The sequence below is a fragment of the Adelges cooleyi genome, unplaced genomic scaffold (genome assembly GCF_023614345.1).
Source record: "Adelges cooleyi isolate 19-005CV unplaced genomic scaffold, UGA_ACOO_1.1 ACOO_flye_CR_arks_rails_tigmint_CR_PRNA_2, whole genome shotgun sequence".
NCBI lineage: Eukaryota > Metazoa > Arthropoda > Insecta > Hemiptera > Adelgidae > Adelges > Adelges cooleyi.
The window spans coordinates 8,625,306-8,646,821 of NW_026095860.1; the positions used below are offsets into that span (position 1 = coordinate 8,625,306).

Genomic DNA, 21,516 nt, shown 5'->3' on the forward strand with positions numbered 1-21,516 from the left:
TTTATGAAATAAGTGCATTTGTGTCCTACTGGTATGATACAAGTTCTACGTTTGAATTTTAATGGGGTATTTTGCTTCTAAAAATGTTTAAATTATTATTATTTATTATTGATCTTTTGACTTTTTTAAGGAACCACAATTGTGTTCGGCTACATTATTGTACGTTAATTATTTTAGTTCTATTTATTGATTTGGAAGTTAATGTTTAGTTTTTCTTGAAAATGACAAAATGTCACTTGTACCTTTTTTTGATTATAGCCTCTTCGTTAACAGTTTTTTTTTAACTCGGGTTTTTAATATAGTAATATTTGTATACTCTTAATACATGATAATATATTGTATCCACTAAAAGAAGCGTGCAGTTTGTGGCCAATCAATGCGTTCACCCTGTGTTCCTCCGCTAAACTAACAAAATACACCGTCGCTGCCGCCTTATCCGCCACGCGAACTGGTCCTCTAGAGCTGCTGTCGGCGAGAACGAATGCGGCCAACGGTCCGCTCACAGTCGCCTCTTTGACGCCGTGCAGACTAGTAGCCGTCAGATTCACTCACTCACTCGGTCGGTTGGTCGTTTTGTATTTTTTTTGTTATTCACAAATAAGTCACAACACATCAATCGTCGACAATCCGACGGACGCGGTCGACCCAACGAAATTCGCTCACATCATATCGTGTTGAATCCAGTTCGATTCGAACACAACTATGTCGTACACGCGGCGGAGGTGGTGCGTCCTCTTCTTGGCGGCACTCGCCGAGGTGGCGATGCGGTCGGCTCAAGGCGCCACGATCAAGTTCGACCAGAGCCAGACCGGCGATTACAACCTGCAGATACACCTGAAAAACATAGAGCTGTACGCCGTGTTCGACGATTCATCGACAAGCGACGACGACGTGAGTGCAACAAAACAATGTTATTGTGAATAATAAAAATAATAAAAAAATTTCATTTTGTATCTTGAAAAACCCTATAGATACAATTGTCCAACCCTGCTTGTGGATAAGGCTCGCCGTATTAGTTATTGATGTGCGACTGCAGACTTTGCTTTTGTGCCTGTGCACTATAGCGGCCCTTTTAGTATTGACCCCCAAACTCATTTCATCGAACTACAAACTTCAAAAGTATAAAAAAAAAAAATCTTTTAAGAGTAGTATTTTATGAAATATTGACTGGGTCATAGTTAAGCAATCACCCTGTAGACAACTAATGAATAAATAATACAATTATAAATGTTGACCCTCGTGATTGATGACAAAGAGAGGGCTTGAACTGTGAATTTTTTAATGCACCACTTGTCCTAAAAGTGCGTCCACGCTATGTTGGCAAGATAGAACTCAGTGAAGTGTAGAAACTTTTAGATCTAATACACTTTTTAAAAAGTAGACGAAAAATGGCAATAAGTGGGAATGAGTTTTAAAATCTAACCTTTGCCTGAACAAACAAAAATGTATCCCCATTTAAGCATTTAAATACCGGCTAAGGATGTTTTGTATGATTACATCGAATAAACTTATCACAATAAAACTGTAAGATTTTGAATAAATCGTATACGACATAATTTGGTTAATTATTTCAAATCTTAGTAATTAACATTAAATATACAATAAATATAATCCTTAAATTTAAACTCTTAAAAGGGGAAAATAATGTACAACTATTTCCGTTTCGAAATTGTTTGTTAAGTGTCCAAATGTATATTTTAAGGATTGCTCTCGGTCGTATTCATTTGCATTAATGATCGGTATATAAAGTATAACCGTTAATATATTTCCGTCTTTAGACGTCAAGCATCAAAGATCTCGTTAATGTGGATAATCAAGTTTCGATTGAACGGGATTATAATATCCAAACTGTAATTTCTGGAGTCACATTCTTATAATTTTCTACGTCTTATAATTTTTTAACGATTTGAATTTTGAACTCAAAAAGTTTGATTGACGAAAGCCGCTTAAACATATGATATACATTGACCACTGATGTCAGCTTATAACATACTCTCGTATGATTATTTTGTAATAAACTATGAGGTCGTTATTATGAATGGTAAAATAATTCAGTTAATAGCCATCCGTTTCTATTGGAGATTAGTGACTGTATAGTGGTTATTTAAATGAGTCGAGTGTATTCAGTTCTAACAGTAATCCAACGAGAAAATATTATTAACAGTGAATCAAATATTACATAGCTAGAACTATGCTATAGCTCTATCATTTTTTTTTTTAAATTAAATTGTTTTGAATTTTGAGCTGGCTTGACAACTTTTACAACCGTTTTATATTTTTTGATTACAGTACAGCGACTTACCGGATTACTCGGACCTAACCGAGAACACGTCTAAGCCGATCGCTTCGTCTACTACGAAGGCGCCACCGCCGGCCTCGGCGCCCGTGTCTGCCGTGGTTCCGTCCACTACTACTACGGGAGTGCCGGACCTGTTCGGGCCGTCCAACAGCGAAAAAATCGTACAGATGGTCGAAGCGTTAATCGCCAGCAACGGTAATACGCCCGACATGCCCACCGATCCGTCGGCGGCCATCGCGACCACCACAACGACGGCCGCGATCGCCACCAACTCCGCCGCGGCCCCGACGTCTGCGAGCACGGCCAACCGCAAGTGTGGACCCGGATACTTCAGAGACCCCATGGGACGGTGTCGACGAATCCGAAAGCCTCATTTACCGTAAGGATTATTTTTATGAGCTTCGATCACTTCCTATAGGATATAATTTTCAACTCGACGGAGTAATATGTTGAGCATATACGCGTAACCAGAGAGTGAAAAGCTCATAATTTTCTTCCCGAATGGTTTTGAACCAAGACAGCTCATTTTTTGTTTTAGCGAATAAACTATGAATTACTCCGGAGGTACATGGAATGCTTTGTTGTTGACTCTTAAAAATTAATCCTGGTTAATGATTGCGCTAAGATAACAGACTTATCTCCGTTTGTAAAAAAAAATATCAAAAACTGCGAGTTATCCAGAATATTTTTAAACCGTTTTCTTTGTTAAAAAATATTTCATAACATATTTTATGAAGCGTATTAAGTTGAGAGACAGAGGATGAGTCAGTGGAGATGAGTAAAGGACGAAACACTACACCATGGAGAAGGGTGACTAAAAAAGACAAGATAAAGAACATCAATAGCTGCTATAATATATTTCAGATGACTTTGGCATGTCACGAGAAAAAAGTCGGAAGGGTGGTACTGGTAGACACGATGGTGATAAATAAAAAAGGGTAGAGAAAATTCTCGGATGTTTGGTAGTTGGTGATAATAATATGAGGACCGTTTTGAATGGAGGATGAGAAATAATAGGTAGTATCGTACATTTTTTTTTGATATCTAACTGTAGTTTACTGAAGTATCATGACCACGATTCTGAATAGCTTCAATCAAATTAAAAATAACATTTTAAAAGTTAAGTCATAAAAAATATTTTTAAAAATTAGACCACGCGCAAACGCGTGGTCAGAAATTTTGCATGGGGTACCTTCAAATGTAAAAGTTAAATTTTTTTGTATTGCAATAATAAAATATTGTTGACAAAAAAAAACAAATTAATTTTTTTTTTGACAAGTTTTGTATTTTATCAGTGGGTCTCAGATGCCCCCTCTTCCTGAAAAACACCCTATGGGCACGCCTTTGATAGTGGTGATCCTTTAAAAATCACCTCTTAAAATTGTTATTTTACCTAACATAATCGAAAATCATATTTCAATTTTTTATCGCAGTATGTTTTATATTAAATATTTTTTGTTTTAGGTTTTTACAAATGGTGCATACGCCAGGTGTAATCAAATCATTCCAGCCTCAGCAAAGACAATCTGACGATTCTACTGTCACTGAACAGAAAAATTAATTCATTGTACGCGTTAAATAAAGGATTTTAGACTAAAAAAGGACACAATTTTTATTTATTAATTTATGTTATTTATTCCTATCTTTTTTGTATACCTTTCGTTTAATAGACTCAATATCGCTATTTTTAAGTTAAAATAAATTAAGAAAAATGAGGAATTATGCAAAGCTATCGAATTATATTATTATTTTTTTTTAAATACCTGATGTCTGAAATACAATCATTATTGTAGTCCTCAGTGGAGCGACAATTAATATTTTATTTACTTATTGATAAAAAAATTAGGTTTCAAATATGCAATGATGTTTTTCAATAATTATTCGATGCCTCCTCTTCCTGACATCATTCAATTAATTTACCTGTCTAATATAATTAGAATAAATATCTATAAATAGATTAACTGTCTTAAATTATTCCGGTTTATGTATTTATAGAATACAATAATAATAATATGTTATATTTAATATTCTCGACTTGTGTTCGTGGATAGCTCATCAATATTGTGAATATTATAGGATTTGTATTGGATCAAACTTAAATTACTTACTTATTATGATTTTAGAGTTTAAATTACAAATTGTTTTTGCCAATTTATAATAGTATACATTCTAAATTGTTGCCACTTGTGTACGGTTTAGGTATCACCTATTAAAAGTTAAATTGCTTGTATTTTAGTTAACAATAATAATGTAGCTGAATTTGTAATTAAAATTTAATTTCTACTGATTAGTTATAAATAATTCTTTTTGAAATTGTTAAAAGATAATTCATTTTATATGATAATAAATAATTATATCTATATTTTATATTATTGTATAATTAGTAGACAAAATGTTTCTTTATTTCGTTGTAGATTTTCGATAGGATAATGTCTAAGCTAAATTATAAGCCTTATTCTAATTTTTTGTAGATATTTTTATACGCTAAATCTGTTTTTGTAAAAAAAAATTTAAAAGCAACCAGTGGCGGATTTTCAACATTTTCTTGGAGGGGGGGGGGGTCCTGAAAAATGATATATATTTCAAAGGCATTATTTCTATTAAAAAAGTGTTGCCTGTATTTTTATTTATATATTATAAAATATATCGTCATTCACACATAGAGTTTAATGTTAAATATTATATTATATTTATTTTACAAAACAAAATCGACTCTTCTTTTTTTTTTTTTACTAAGTTCGGTTAATACTGAATCAACTGTTAAACAGCTTTCATCCCTGTGAATCGACATCATTGCCAAGCCGTTCAATCGAGCCTGAAATTTAATTAAAAATAATATTTTTATTAATTAATTTTACAAATAATTTTTTTTTAAATTTGACATAATAATTTATCCTTATTTCAGTCATGGTATTTCTTAGATATGTTTTGATTCGCTTCAAATTTGAAAAGGTGCGCTCATTTGATGCAGTGGAGACTGGTAAAGTAGCAAGGATCTGGAATAATTTCAAGACACTTGGGTATATTTCTTTGTTACAAACAGTCATAGCTTGGAGTGCGTTTTCCGGTTTTCCGTCATATTTTTTAATCTTCTTTGCCATAACTTGTACTCCGTTGATAATAACGAATGGTTTATGGACTCCAAATCATCTTTGTAATAATCGGCTAATTTTATGAAGTTATCTTCATTTTCTTCGGATTCAAATAATGACTGAAAATTATAAAGTGTACTTTTATGATGGACAAATCTTTGTTCAAGTTCATTAATGTAAGAATAAACATGTATGGAATAAATATAGATATGCGGTAGTATTCTTCGGTGGATTTTGTTTGAATGTTCGTTCTATACTTGTCTTCCTGTAATTCTAGACATTGTTATATCTACTTGAAATTTTCCAGCTAAATCAAGTGCAGCTGTATATATTTGTTGAAATGTTTTTTGGGCAGTATTTCTAAATATCTTCATTTCTTCTAGAGTTTCAGCAGCTAATTTAGTTGCTAATCTCAAATCAATGTTTACTTTTTGCAATTGTTTTGATAGAGGTAACCCAAATCCAAATCCTTTTTTTAAATTAATAATGCAATAATGAATTCTCCATCTAACATGGATTTTCGCAATCGTTGTGCCTTTCCACTAATATCACTATCATTCCATTCCGATATTTCACCGAAAGACTCTTCAACAAATTCGAAAACCTCTAAAAAATCATGGACTGCGTGGTATCGTTCAATCCACCTCGTTTCACAACTACGTTTCAGTGTTTTTTTTTTGTAGTGTCATAAGAAGAATCTAGGATTTTCTGTGATAAAACGTTTTTTCGTTTGGGAAATATGAAGAAATCTCGAATTTCACTAATTAAGCTTAGACAATTTGTAATTTCCCGAGTAGTCGACTACTCGTATTGCGTTACCGTATGTTCGCGTCAGTCAAATGTCAATACTAGTATTTCAGTATAAAATAGTAATATAATCGTCCCTTCTAAAAGAACTGTTAAAAGGAAAAATACGTATAAGTTCACTATCGCAACATAATCGATTACTGGAAATACAGATATTGTAGCTATAATAATCGTCAATAATTTAACATAATATCAGCAATTTAATGCGAATGGCTAATACACATACAAGCTTTCGATAGGGGCAGATAGTAGGTACTCTTCCGTTTGCCTACACAAGAATAGATAAGATAATTGAAAAAATTTTAAAATATCAAAAAATTATACTTCAACATGTTATTTTAATACATTAAATATATACTTCATTTCAAATAAAACATTATATCAGCGTTGGGGGGGGGGGGTCCAGACCCCATGGACCCCCCCCCGTAAATCCGCCCCTGAAAGCAACACTACGTTGTAAAAGTTGGATGCAAATTTAAAAAATACTACTATGGATTTCTCTATGGCGTGTTAATATATAACAAGTTACATAAAAAAGTCCTCATAATTTACTCCTTAAAAAAACATATCGTTGAGTCATATTAATATTCACAAATTATAATTTGTCGACAGGCGCCGTTAAATATAATACTCGTACTGATTAATATACATTCGTGAATTAAAATTGCCTACTTGTATTTATATATTTTTATAATCGAGTTTAACAATACATAATTTTATATTTGCTAAAAACTTCTGTAATTTTGCCATGTACTAAAATTATACAGATGAAAAAATATGTAATTTTGTAGTGACAAGTTTATGATAAGCTTATATGTGACTGTTTTGAGCAAAACATAACACGTGGCCTGTTGGTCTAGGGGTATGATTCCTGCTTTGGGTGCAGGAGGTCCCGGGTTCAAATCCCGGACAGGCCCAGCATTTTTTTGAAAAGTCCAAGGACCCGAACATAAAAATCGGATAGAATGTACATTTTATTATTGATCTAAAAATATAATATTGAAACTAAAGTAATAACGGTTATTTTTTTCTTAAGAGGACGCCACACCGCCCATTTTAAAGGAGTAAAGTATAGGCAAATTTTTACAAAATCTTAACTGTGATGTGTAACTACGAGTTCAGTAGTTAGGACTCTTTTTTAGTAGTTAAATTATTTTTCAGACGATCACAGCATCCTTGACAGCGATTTAAAAAAAAATTCTGTTGAGTTGAGTTTTACGCGGATTAATTTTTCTCAGGCTTCATACATAGTTAAGGAAAGAAATTCATACATATTTTTTATGACAAAATTATCTGTGTTCCATCATTCGTATTTTTTCGATATACCTAATACAACCAACGCTAAATCATTTTTAAAAAAGTCAAAAGTCCTTTCTTAATTAATTAATTATTCATTAACTGAATAATTAAAAAAGGGCGATGATAGAACACAGGCGATGTTGTTGTCTATATTATGTGAAAATTTAGTTTCTTAGTTTTGATTACAGCCTTTGTAAAATTAATCCATGCAAAGCGGGTTTTTTGAAGAAAATAACGGGTATGTGCCTTATTATACCATTTACTCGAGTACCGTGGTTACTATTGTTACAAACCAAGTGTTTATTTTGGGTTACCATGGTTACAAACATTTAATTTATTTACATTTCGTCTTTAAAGTACAAAGTTCGTGTTTGAGGTCATCCTTAGGGGTGGAATTTTCAAAAAGTACTATGCCAGTTTGGTTCGCGGGAGTGTACTCAACAACTTCCCAAAGTTTCATGGCAATCAGATAAATGGTGCACAAATGCATAAAGGACAAACAAACATTCATTTTTATATATACAGATAGAATACAATTACAAATATGTTTGTCAATAAAACTTTTACACGATACTGTGGTATATAAATTGTATTATAACGATGTGGCTTTTTTCTGTAATATATAAGCAAATAAAATATTCAACAAAACATAATTGTTTAACAAACTTTTTAAACACTGTGAACATTTTATAGTATAAAACAACTTCAACTAAAACATAAAATTAAATGGTATAGTAATGACAAATTTACAATATATTTTAGGTAAGAAATTAACAACTGTTTTTTAATTTTTAATTTATACACGTACATATTTTTTTTAAATAACACAAGATAAAAAATAATATAATATTATATTATAACATCCACCATAAAAATAAACAGGTACTTTTTTTAATTATCAATAGTAATAAACTAATGAACAACAGAAATGTCTTGTAAGTATAATAAGTAGAGCTATTCATGTATTAATATAATCTTGTATGTTCCTGTTTTCAAAATAAAGTTTAACTAAATTTGGAGATTTTCCATCAGTCTCTGTTAAGATGCACATTGTAAATGGTTCTCTTTTATCCATAGCTATTTTCTTAAATGTATTTAATGAATATTTTTTATGATCGTCTTCTAAAATCAATGCGCATGGCAAAGTAAAAGGAGGAAATTCTTTTAATTCCTGAGGAAGTGCATACAAACAGTCAACTGAAACAGCATCCAATGTATCATCAATATCTATAACAACATATTTAATTCCGCCCAATGTGTCCATTGTTACCCGTTTGAGTTTTGATTCAATATGTGCTAAATATATTTGACCAGATTTTGGATCATTTTCTGGCACTAAAGCTATAGTTTCATTGTTCAATATTTTTATCATGGTATTAAGATCGGCAGACACAGTTTGAACTTTAAAGTCACAAAAAGATTCTATTTGTGTAACTACAACAAGCATAGGAAGTAGCATTTCACTTATTTCAATTTGTTCTAAGTGAAGTGTAATCAAACAGGGGGAGCCATCATTTTTAACAGTCATATCTAATTTGAGCCCATTGATGCCTGTTATATCTTTAAACATTTCAGTAACATCAGAATACCATATTTCTTTTTCTTTACCATCCAGCTTTGGGGCGAACAATGCACAACGTCTCACTAGGTATGGGCATAGATGAAGAAATTCAGTTGGCCTATAAAATTGTGAACAGTCCTCATACAATCCAAAGTCTAACAAATAACAATACACTGATTCTTTCGACTTGATTTCTTCCACTACAGCTCTACACCATTGACCTAACATTTCACTGAACGTAACTACAACTTTGCCAACTGAACTTTGATTAACTTGCAATTCAATTATGCACATATCTAGTTCATTAGTAATACGCTGCTTATATAGTTCTGATAAACTTATAGAATGGACATAAAACCAATTAAGAGTGTCAACTTGTTTAACAATAACACATTCAGATTCTGGTAAAACAATTTGTGATTCAAGAGTATTGACAGTATAAGTGCTTTGCTCTTGTTTAAATGCACTTGGGTTATCATATTCCACTTGCTTTTCTACATTTAGTTTAATGTTTTTAACATTTGAATTAACATGACATTCGAGATTTGATGATCTATTTGTTGACTCATCATACAATGTTTTATTGCTTATTTTTGCATAAATAACATCTCTACAATTTTGTCCATTATTTTCTAATGTTACCAAAAAGGGTTGTTGATTATTCATGATTTTCATTGTCCAACTACGAGAAGTCAAAATATCTGAAATTACATTTGAATTTTTTGGATCATTTATTTTGCAGTCATCAATTTCTTCTACGCAACAGTGATACGTTAATTTTTCAACGAGTAAATCATTAGGTCTAACTTGAGATGAATTACAATCTATTACTTTGGAAACATAAAAATGATTTAACGAATGAAATTTAATAATCTTTACAGTCCAACTAACTGCTGTAGATGCAGTCTCAACTTTGGTCGATTTATCATCAAGCAACAATTCAAATTCTATTAAAGGTTGATCAATTGATAATAGTTTACATGGAACTGTCTTGTTTATATATTGTTCTAAATCAACATTTGTTTTTATTCTACAATTTATAGCCAGATTCGGAATATTTTGCAATTCACTAGCCAATTTTGTTGTTTTTACTTCTTTAAAACGCTCACCAGAATCTATAAATAATATGTTATCAGATTCTTTATTAGTATCTAACACTAGGGCTCTATTCCATTTTTTTGTTTGTGGGTGTAGTGCAGCACATAAAGCACCAGCTTCAGCTACTGATGGTACAACTTTTGATTGTATGTTTTCCAACGCTTCAGAGATAGTATTTAGTTTTTCAAAGTACATATCAGGAACAATCCAACAATCTTGAGTAGAATAAACGCATGTTAATTTTATCAAACATTTGTCTCGAAGCATTTCAATTAAATCTCCTCGAGGAAGTACAGAGTTGGTTTTGTAAGGTATTGTATTAATTGTTCCATCGCTGTTTATATGTAAATTAGCTAAGAACACATTTATCATATTAAATGCCTTTGGGAAAGTTTTAACCGATATAGCCAGTGCTGGTAAATACGCAACTTTGGTGTGACCAATATATTGTAATTTTTTTTTTTCTACTTGTTTTTCAAAACCGTAGTCGATGCAGTGGACCACGACCATTTTAGAACTGATAGATTTTATAACACTTCGATAATATAGACCATGACTTTCAAATACGTACATGTCACCTGGATCCATTGTCTGTTTGAACGAAACTTTACTATTTATCTTTGATAAAGTTACAGACATTTTTAAAAGTTTATCACGGTCTTCAACTCTTTGCAAATAAGTCACATCACCATCAACGTGCACAACAGATATTTTTTCTATGCCTCGTACGACTGGAGTAGGTAGAGGTACAGAATTATGTTCATTCACAATGACACTCAAACTAAAATAATTGTTAATTATAAAATAATTGTGAACTATTATTGTACTTCACTAAATAGTAAAACTATACACTAATTATGGGACATTATAGTGACATAGTAACATAGTGAAAATTAAACGAACATCAGTAAGGTACTTACATTCCATTTGATTTAATAGCAATTACAGTCACATTATATAAGGTCTTCTCAGTTACTTTGAAGTTTAAATTCTTTGTTTCTAATTCACAAGTTAAACAAAGCTGGGGTTTTTTCATTAGACTACTAGTTATAGGTCGTATCTATATTATAAATAATAATAATATAAATCAATTATTATAAAAATTAAATGTATTCAACAGTACAAGCAAATATTTTCATGAATTTTAACAAAACTGGAAATAGTTATACCTGTGTAAGGCTGACGTCAGTTAACAATCCAATATCAAATAATTTAACAATTATTGATTCGTCTGAAATGTTGGTTATATAAGCTCTATACCATTGGTCATTGCTTAAAGTCGCTAAGCAAAAAGTTCCTTGCAGGTTATTCAAATTCATTGGCTCGTAGACCTAATATATATAAATTATAACCAATTTATAATACATTTTATACTATACAAGTTTTAGTTATGATCACTAATGACTAAAATCATTAGATGTTTAAAAAAACTATTTACAAGTGAGTACATTGTGAATTATTAAAAAACTTACTGGATTATCATTAATGTGTCTTTCAATTTCTTCTTCTAGTTCGTCGATAGAACTAGGTTCTGGTTGTATACATAATTTAAAATGAGAATACAAAATATAAGATAAAAAACTTTGACCTTTTAATATATTTTCTTCATATGGGCTTTCTTCTGCAAAAAATATGCAAGATATTTTTTTAGAAACATATTTACTTTATATAGTGTAAATAATAGTTATTTAAAAAGAATACATAATTTTTAAACAGTAATTTTTTGGTAGTAACTGTTATTGTTTTAAGGATAAATTAATACATTTGATATATAATGATATATAACAATACAGATAATATGTATTATGTAATGAAGAAAAATTAGAATTATTTTTTGTTAAGAACGAAATATTAGAAGACATTTTAACCAAATGTTGTCATTATAAAAATATGATTTTATTAATATTAATGAACAAAATATTATATTGTACCAGTTTTCATTGCAGATGACAAGTATTGTCCAATTCCAGATTTTAGTAAAGAATCAGAAACATTAATATTAGTATCGTTTTCAATCAATTGAACCAATTTTCGTCCATTTTCGTCTTGTCCAGTTATAAAACATGTATATAATGATTCGTCATGAAAATGTGGTTTTATAATTGAAGCTATATCAGTATTGAGAAGTGGAAACCACATGTTACTTAATGAGCATTCCAAAACTAATTGTGCTGGCATGTTGCAGTCATTTTCCATAAAATTATACAATGTTACTTTATTGAATTCTTCATTAACAATTTCGTCGCCTTGATCAACTAGTTTTAATTCAATTTCTAAAAATATAAATCGAACAGCATAAATTAATGGGATTAGTAGGGAATGTTTTTAAAGGTTTTTTTTTAAATATAAAATACATGTTAAATTATTTTGATCCACACTGCTTTATGCTATTATTATGATGGTCATCTTGTCCTATGACAATAAAGAACGGAAAGCCAGCCAATAAACAGTGTGCATACTGTTCAACGTATGTACATTTAATAGGACTAGTGCAAACTTGTAATAAAGGAATTCTATTTATAAAAACCGCTAAATTGGAATGAAAATAGCGTTTTATCTAAATATTGTACATCAAAATTTGGATCGGTTAAAAAAGGAACAGTATTCAATTGAAAACATGTTAATTATACAGTAAAGTGATTAAAAAAAAAAAAAAAATTTTTTTTTTCTTGGAACCAGGCTTAAAAGTTTCTTTTTGGTGTAAAAAGACACCAGTTAAAATTTGAGCCCTTAATATTAATATTAAGATTGTCCGCGTTGCACTTTTCTACTTCCCAAAAGAATAACATGGGAAAAGTTGTTTTTACACATTCTGATTTTTATTGCTGGCCCATTAAGGGTTATATAAATAATATCTTCACTTATTTTTGTAGAAAATTGAACGCTCTACAAAAAAGATCTCTTATGATTTTTCATGAAACTCAATAGTTCAAAAGTTTTTCAAGGTCAAAGTTCAATTCATTTTTAATTCATTCGTTTTTCTGAATAACTTGGTAGAAATGTTATGTACCTTTTAAAAAATGTACCCAAAATATTGTAAAAAATGTAAATAAAACTTCCGAGGACTGTTAACCAATATTTTTCGTTGTATTGAAGATAAACGGACAACTTAAAATAATTTACTTATGACAGTTAACTCTAAATTCAAATAAAAATTTAGCCATACCTGAGGGCAAAAGATGATTGTTATGTTTTTTTTAAACTCTGAGAGCTTAGAAATAAACTTTCAGATTGTTTTGAGACCTTTAAATTCATAAACTTTCGAGAATTATGAAGAAAACTGCTCAATTGAGAATGAATTGAATTTTGACCTCGAATAACTTTTGAACTATTAAGTTTCATGAAAAATCATAAGAGACCTTTTTTGTAGAGCGTTCAATTTTCTACAAAAGTAAGTGAAGATATTATTTATATAACCCTCAATGGGCCAGTAATAAAAATCAGAATGTGTAAAAACAACTTTTCCCATGTTATTCTTTTGGGAAGTAGAAAAGTGCAACGCGGACAATCTTAATATTAATATTAAGGGCTCAAATTTTAACTGGTGTCTTTTTACACCAAAAAGAAACTTTTAAGCCTGGTTCCAAGAAAAAAATATATATATTTTTTTTTTTAATCACCCTATTATACAGTCATACTTAAAAATGTATATTGGCAGATTAAAATATATTTTATGAAATAAAAAAAAGTGTTATAATAATTATAATATATTTAATTTTGGGAGGAGTTTTGCTCAAAAAACCCTTCTGTTTTTAGACCTTAAATGTTATACATTTCAATTCTTTCTTTAGGGAAAGTAACTGAACTGCAACACTTGTGATAACAGCAACACTGAGAGTGAATCTAGCTGCCCGGTTTTTACATCAATATTTAAGGACTCCAAAGTTTAGTTTCTAGACCATGTAGGACTATGAAAGAGTTTTATTATGTTATATAATATATAAACGATTTATAATATTTTATGATAAAAATACTAACTTTCAATATCCGAGTCCATACTAATTACTTGAGCTCGGTAAATAGACTTTGAATCATTTTGATATATGACATACATATTTTTGACAATGTCATTTTTCTTCAAAATACACCGACTTTCCAAAGTGGAATTAATTTGTTCAAGATAAGTTTGAAAGTTAGAATTATACTGTCTCATATGGAAATATAATGGCGATTTGTAGTATAGTAGTTTACACTTTATTTCATTTTCACTTAGTAATTGTTCTTTTTGCAAACTCATTATAGGAATAATCTAAAGACATTATTACATTATACATATAAATTAAATAATTGATAAATTCTTTAAAATTTAAAATCCATTTTTAGATTTAAGCTTTAAGGAGACTAAATGCAGTTTTTTTATGGAGTATTGTAGGCAATATTTAAGAGGAAAAAAGAGATTTTAATAAATTTCGACTATGTAAATTAATTTACCGCTTAATTTGTATAAGCTTCGAGGTATTATTTTTAATGTAAATAATTTTTTTTATGAGTAAAAGCCATTTTGGTTTATTTAAGATCAAAAAGCCAGACAAAATTTCGACTACATAGGATAGGCCAGTTTCAATTCTGTAAAGAGATTAGAGTTCTTTGGCTACTTTACTAAGTTACTTAGGAAGCCAATTTTCATTTAAAAAGTTCAGTTTTATGTAATTAAATAAAGTAAATTTGCAATTTTTTCAATATTAAAACACAATTTTTTTTAATAAAAAAAGAAAAATATCAAAAATCTGTTTCCAATATAACCTAGTAAAGTGGCCAAAGAACATGTATATCTTTACAGAAATAAAATCGGACCACCTTAAGTAGTCGAAATTATGTCTGGCTTAACACGGTACACTCTTATGAGAAATATGTGTATGTAATATTCATTTGAAAAACATAATTTCTAGTTTAAACTATCACATTAAAATAGCATTTGGTATCCCCATAACACACATGTATTTTATTTGAGATGCTTTTAACTATAAGTCAGTGTGATCCGTTCTAAAAAACAATTAGGTTTAATGAAAAATTACTGAAGCTGTCAAGAGTTAAAAATTTAGAAGTATCCCATATAAGCACATCACCAGTTATGTTACAAAAGACACGTTACTAGTTAAGGACTAAACAAGTGTTATTAAAGCAATTTATAAATTAGTTTTACTTACAATTCTAGCCATCTTACATGTTTTTTGGTTTACTTCTTGATAATTTTCTGATTCAGATGATTTTCTGGTTTTGTCATTCTAAAAAATACAATTTATTAGTAGTCGATGAATAATAATGTTTAATTTAGTATAATATAGATATTTTAATATGCAAGACAATTTTTTTATTGATTATACAAATATTTACAAACTTTATTGAATAATGAAATCAAATTAAATTAAAAATTGTGTCACATATTATATAATAATAAAATTAGTAAACCAACATGAGATTGGGATAGTTCTGGAGAATAACTGGATCTCTTATCTATCTTATCTTCATCCTAAAAACAATTTATTATTTATTATAAAATTATATAATGGTTATAAGGGATTGTAATGTTTACATCTATATACTATATTCTACTATTACTTTTTACAAAAATAGTCTGTAGTGCTCATTAGAAACATCCTATTTACATTTTGAGAAAAACGACATTTAACATTTTTTTTAACTTAAAAAACTGTAGGTAGGACAAACCTTTCATGAGCTCCAGCGTCTTGAAATGCTTAAACAAAATTTAATACCTTTTTTTAAAATTCTAACATTATCTACACTGGCATTAGTTGTTTATAAAAAATCAACAGTGCTCAAATTGGGAGGGGGGGGGGTTCAGATTTTTGTAGCATACCCTTACTAATTTTTGAAATTTGAAATATAAAAATATTAGACTTAAGTAACTTACGTGTAATTCTATTATTGAACAGATCTCAGGAGACTTAGGTGGTGATGTACTTAGTATAGAAGAACACGTATTTCCATTATTCAATGTATCAAAAATATCAGAAAGCTGATTATTTTTTTTAGCCAACAGCTTTACATTATACAAGCCATAACTAGGATCAATTTTACTAGCTATCATTCCAAAATGTTTATCAAGAAGCAATTCTTTAGCCGTTTCAGCCGTCATTTGGCTATTGGGTTTGTCTAGTACAACACTCATTGCACGCATTTCAATTACATTGAAACTAAAAAATAAACGAATAATAATTGACTTTGTATTTATTACCATTAAAATGAATATTGAATAAATATTTACTTTGAAGGAATCTTAAAGACTGTTGTTCTAGGTACATACTCACGGAGTCCATAATCAATCAAATCAACTAATAAACTGTTTATTTTTACTTCTAATATAATTGCTCGAGCAAGCTTATTAGTGTTACGCACAAGAATTAAACAAGGTGTATGTACTTCAAGGACAGGTGCTAACACTAATTGTTCTCTATCAATAGCATTTAAATTTGTTTGTAAATAATTAGACTCATAGTCCTAAAAAAGTATATTTAGAATTGTAACATTAAGGTATATAATATAATAGTAATCAATCAAATTACATTTGCTTTTATAATGTTTAAAAATAATTTTAGAGGTACTTACAATTGTTCTAACTGTCAAAAGGATAACATTTTCACCAACAGACACTCTTGTAACTACAACATTTGTTACTGAAACAGGATCTAATTTTTGAGATCTTAAAAAGCTTAACATAGATTGTTTAGCAGGAACGGGACAATAATTTTCTATTCCATTTTTCTTATTTAATGATAAAATTGAAGACAAATTATTAGCAATTGTTAATGTTGATGTTATATCTATAGGTTCTGCAAAACCACTGTCAACCAGTATTTGTTTGTCTAAATTTAGCAGTGTTATGAATTTCACACCGCCTATATCAAAATCATTACGAAATTTGTAAAAACGATTAGACAACAAAGTATTTAACTCAACATTAGATTTTGGTTTTCTTATAAAGCCACTGAGAAGAAATGTGAATAATGATACACTTTGAGTTAGTAAATTGTAAGTAGGATTGCTTATATCCATTGATATCTCTCGAACATCCAAAAAAGAAACAGTCATTGTTTGGCCATAGTCAATAAGAATTATTGTATGAGTTCTTGCTTGTAAATCTGAACTCAATATGTTGCATCTATAAACTCTTTCAGTATCTGATTTCCAAATATAAAAATATGCTGTGTTTCCAAACAGATCTAATGTCTTCATTTCCTTATAACAAAATGTCAAAAGTATTGTAACAAATAGACATTATTTTTTTTAATATCTAGGTACATTGATTTATAATATGAATGAGTATAATCAGTTATTGAAACACTGTGTAGTTTTACCATGAGGATTTACCTACTACAATAGCTTAGATAAATTAAGAATAAAAAAATTAGTTAACTTTAAACACTTCTACTTCAATTTTAGTTTCATTAAATGTTTAAATGATATATTTTCAACAATTAGAACAGTGTCAGGGAAAGTAAAGTGCTTTGAAATTCTATTGAACTGTACAAAAATAGTATTTTTACACTTCAAAATTAACCTTTAATAATTATGATTTACTTTCTGAATAATTGCTTTAACAAACCTAATATATTACTCTACATAACATTTTGCAAAACTTAAACTTAGATTGTCAAATTAATATTGGGCTAATAATCATTGTGGGTGGGGATTAGAATACCCCCTCGGTAGTCCATGCCTGTCATAAGAACCGACTAAAATGGATCTAGTAGTGGGCAGCAGCGCTACTAGTATCAAGCGTAAATAATTTATTTATGCTTGAGTAGTATCCCTTAGAAATAAGGTATGCTACTGCGATCAGGGAAAGCAACGGGAAACTACCCTGATTAACCCCTTCCCAAGAAAACCCATCATGATATTGTCTGCAGTCAAATCAAGAGATTGTTGCCAACGTCAACTGATGGGTCACCAAACTTCCGCTTTTGGAAGATGGACTTAAGAAGAGAATAATCATTGTAGTTTAAAAGCCTTTCAAAAAAATAATAAGAAAACTTTACAGGTTACATAAAAACTTTGCAAAGGGTAAAGCCAGGTTTTTATGTAAAATATGCTCACAAACAAAATTAAATTTATTAACTATTCAAAAGCGCATGGCATAAGAATGATTTTGGCAAATTTTCAACTTGATAGCCGCCATATTGGGCGGCTATCAAGTAAGTAGTTGTAAGTAGTAAGTAATTGCGGATTTTGCAATTTTGGTTTTTGCATTTTTTAGCGAAACTGATCATCTGAAAATCCGAAAGAATGAGCCTACTATGTATTGTTCAATTAAAGTGAATTAAAAATATTTTACATTTTTTTCTTTCATTTGTGTCTATCTTTGTGAAGAAAAAATAAATGAATCTCGTTAATTGCAGTTGTTTCAAAATCATTTGTACCTACAAACAAAATAAAATGCTTTAAATATGTGTCAATGCATAAGTAAGATCGGAATAATGGAAAACCCTCAATTGTTGTTTTCGCATTTAAATTATCAAGTAAAATATTTGACAAACATTTTTTTTAGATTATGTGGTTTTGAATAGTTGGTAAGAAATTTATTTCGTTTGGGAGCATTTGTAACTTAGAAACCGACTGTGCTCTTTTGGAAGCCATAGAAATAGTTGGGAACAAATAATATATTAGTACGAGTAGGTATAACATTTTTTAAGTTAGAAAAATGAGTTGTGAAGTATGATTTTGATGCTTTAAAGAATTATTTTTGTCCAGATTATGAGATTTTTAACTACTGTGGGAGTCGTTTGTTGGTCAGAGACATACAGGAATATCATGACATATGACAAAATTATTTCCAAGATAATGCCTCAATGCAAATCTATAATAAAACTAACTTGATTGTGACACATAATTAAGTATAATTAGAATATAGTACCTTAGTAAAGGATTCATAATTCTGTAATGATTTTTCCATGTTTGATTTTTTATGAGATAGATAACGACCCCATAACTTAATGAAACATCCTTCATACTGTGCATTAGTGACATATATCTCTTTATCAGTTAATGGTACTATTGAGTTTTCCGTCATTTTGATCTAATAATAAATATCAAATAAAATGAAAATAATAATTAAATATACTTTAGATTAAAAAAATAATAATTTAATGTAATAAAACTGTTAATTTTTTTTTTACAAAGAAAACTTATTAAAGAATAACACACATAGCAGTTTTGGTAAAGTATTTTGGTAATTATCCTAGCTACTAAATAAAAAAAAAATAGTAGTAATAATATAAGCTGTGGTTTAAAAAAAAAATCACATTTTTATTTATTTTTTAATGTAAACAAAAATGTAATAAATATAAACATTGATTCTTCAAGTAAGCTTATATACATATAGTTAAATTATAGCCTTACATAAGATCCTTATAGGATATGTTGAATATTAGATCTAAAACTGCCACCTTTATTTTGATTTAAGTATTCTATTTATTTTATTTTAAAATGTAAATTGTATGCACATACAATTAATTACTATTTCCAATTTAAACAATGGAATAGTGTATAGTAAAAGCTATACTATTGTTTATTTTAAATATTTGGAGTTTATTATAACATTTTGGACATTATGTTAAACACATGTTTATTTTTAAATTTTTTAATAATGTTTAATGGTGTTTCTAAATAAAATACTGGCTTAGTTTTTAGTCATTAATTACGTAAATAATTAATTATCAACTCATGTGATATGTTAAAAAAATGAATAGGTACCAGGATTTTACCTAGGTAAAAAAAATATAAGTAATACAACAAAAATGCAACATTACAATTGAATATTCCATAAGCACTTACGATGTTAATAGAATTAAATATTGGAGAAATTAAAACATCTTGTTCTTCACATTTACCTCGTGGTAATATAGTTAAGTTTATGTAAATTTAATTAATGCGGCAATTCATAAATCTTAAAGAAATATTTATCTTACATACTTTGTTCGTAGTTATTTCAAATTTAAACTAGATACGTCGATCAACGTTATAAAAAATGTTAATACCGTACTAGAATATGACAAAAAAAAAAAGTAAAACATTATCCATTATAAAATTAAAAAAGTAATATAACATTGAACCAATACGTCTTTATAAAAGAAAGTAACGACAAAACCAACATAGATCTAACAAATATTTTACAAAATAGTAACAACCGCAGCCGGCAGCACAAAAATACTAACAATGACACCCTGTTCTTTCTTTAAAAAGTGTCAACAAACGAACAAAGTATGGTCCACATGTCACCCAACAGTCGACTTGGTTATATTTTAATATTTTATTTTAAAACAAATAGGAGAATATAACAACCCTTAACTATAACTATATATAACCGCAGAATAGATAAAAGGATATAACCATTGATTTAGATAACTATTATGTTATCATTGCTTCAAACAAGAGTGGATTATTATATAATACTTGTGCTTATAAAATATAATGTCATTTGGTTATTCTGTGATAATGTATTAAATATTAAACGCTCCTCATGGGCAAATCATGGAACAATAGTTTAACAATAATTTATAATGTTTTAATAATTTTAAATGAAGTACTTAATTGTATGTGTTTATGAATTATGCTAATAACGCGATTGATTAGTATGCTGTGTCGACCGGCAACACAAAATAATATGTCATAATCACGGTTGTCTACTGTTGACAACCGTGGTCATAATAAATATGCAGCTCACTTTATATCTATTATTTTTTTAAAATAAAGTTGTTTATATGTCGCATTTATGATAACGGCTGGGTTATCAGTGCTGATATAATACTTTTATCGACGATACAGCACTCTAGTGGTATATTTACCAAATAACATTAAAAAGTGCAGAGTTACACCTGTAATTGCATTGGCGGCATTTCTGTTTCAAAAAAAATTATTATCAGTTATTATTTATCAGTCAAACCCACGGTTATCTATTCAACGGAGTTGGTCTATGGGTGTACCTTATAGCAAAAAGTCTATGCACTATGACAAAAATTACAAAGTAACAACTAACATGTCGACTACGAATTATCATTATATTATATAATTATTATTATTATTATTATTATGAAGTCGGTAGTCCTTAGTCGGCTCGTTAATTAAATCGTGCAATATAGTATTGGCAAATAATATAATATGTTTAATTTACATTATGTTAAAACTTTTAAGTATTTGGTATAAGGACATAAGGTATCAATGATTTATTAAGTATACAATAATAATTAATGCGTAATACCAATTAAACGCTCCACATTTGTACTTAACAATATCGTTTACCGGATATTTTTATCACAAATATAGATAATATTGCTATGCCTTTTTAAAAAAAAACATGTCAAAATGATTTAAAATAATATAAAGAGTGGAATATATTATTATAC

The 21,516-nt window shown here is 29.2% G+C and overlaps 2 protein-coding genes and 1 non-coding gene across 6 annotated transcripts; 2 read left to right on the forward strand and 1 right to left on the reverse strand.

Annotated features, from left to right (window-relative positions):
- Window positions 1-485: 485 nt before the first annotated feature.
- LOC126833882 (uncharacterized) lies at window positions 486-4,666 on the forward strand. The gene is made up of 3 exons (XM_050565454.1): window positions 486-891; window positions 2,290-2,678; window positions 3,764-4,666. The coding sequence occupies exons 1-3, from the start codon at window positions 703-705 to the stop codon at window positions 3,858-3,860; spliced, it is 675 nt and encodes a 224-aa protein (XP_050421411.1). The 5' UTR covers window positions 486-702; the 3' UTR covers window positions 3,861-4,666.
- Window positions 4,667-7,043: 2,377 nt separating this feature from the next.
- Window positions 7,044-7,115, forward strand: Trnap-ugg (transfer RNA proline (anticodon UGG)). Its single transcript has one exon. It is a non-coding gene; the product is annotated as a tRNA-Pro (tRNA).
- A 1,141-nt stretch (window positions 7,116-8,256) lies between these two features.
- On the reverse strand, window positions 8,257-20,785 carry LOC126833881 (uncharacterized). 4 transcript variants are annotated; one of them, XM_050565453.1, is made up of 13 exons: window positions 20,701-20,785; window positions 19,029-19,190; window positions 16,724-17,353; window positions 16,383-16,615; window positions 16,029-16,311; window positions 15,570-15,626; window positions 15,304-15,381; window positions 14,135-14,405; window positions 12,088-12,429; window positions 11,629-11,777; window positions 11,326-11,487; window positions 11,077-11,216; window positions 8,257-10,937 (listed from the first exon to the last, which is right to left on the reverse strand). In XM_050565453.1, the coding sequence occupies exons 2-13, from the start codon at window positions 19,182-19,184 to the stop codon at window positions 8,456-8,458; spliced, it is 4,983 nt and encodes a 1,660-aa protein (XP_050421410.1). In that variant the 5' UTR covers window positions 19,185-19,190; window positions 20,701-20,785; the 3' UTR covers window positions 8,257-8,455. The 4 variants fall into 4 exon arrangements, with proteins under 4 accessions (XP_050421410.1, XP_050421409.1, XP_050421406.1 ...); XM_050565452.1 differs by lacking the exon at window positions 20,701-20,785 and adding an exon at window positions 20,087-20,676; XM_050565449.1 differs by lacking the exon at window positions 20,701-20,785 and adding an exon at window positions 19,949-20,676.
- Window positions 20,786-21,516: the final 731 nt, after the last annotated feature.

Bases quoted from the DNA above. Each gene is read 5' to 3' on its own strand.
- LOC126833881 (XM_050565453.1), bottom strand. From the start codon at position 19,184: ATGACGGAAAACTCAATAGTACCATTAACTGATAAAGAGATATATGTC. The intron at 14,406-15,303 runs GTAAGTAAAACT...TAATGTCTTTAG, and splicing joins CATGTAAGATGGCTAGAATT to ATTATTCCTATAATGAGTTT. The intron at 11,488-11,628 runs GTAAGTTTTTTA...TATATATATTAG, and splicing joins GACACATTAATGATAATCCA to GTCTACGAGCCAATGAATTT.
- LOC126833882 (XM_050565454.1), top strand. From the start codon at position 703: ATGTCGTACACGCGGCGGAGGTGGTGCGTCCTCTTCTTGGCGGCACTC. The intron at 892-2,289 runs GTGAGTGCAACA...TTTTGATTACAG, and splicing joins CATCGACAAGCGACGACGAC to TACAGCGACTTACCGGATTA. The intron at 2,679-3,763 runs GTAAGGATTATT...TTTTTGTTTTAG, and splicing joins ATCCGAAAGCCTCATTTACC to GTTTTTACAAATGGTGCATA.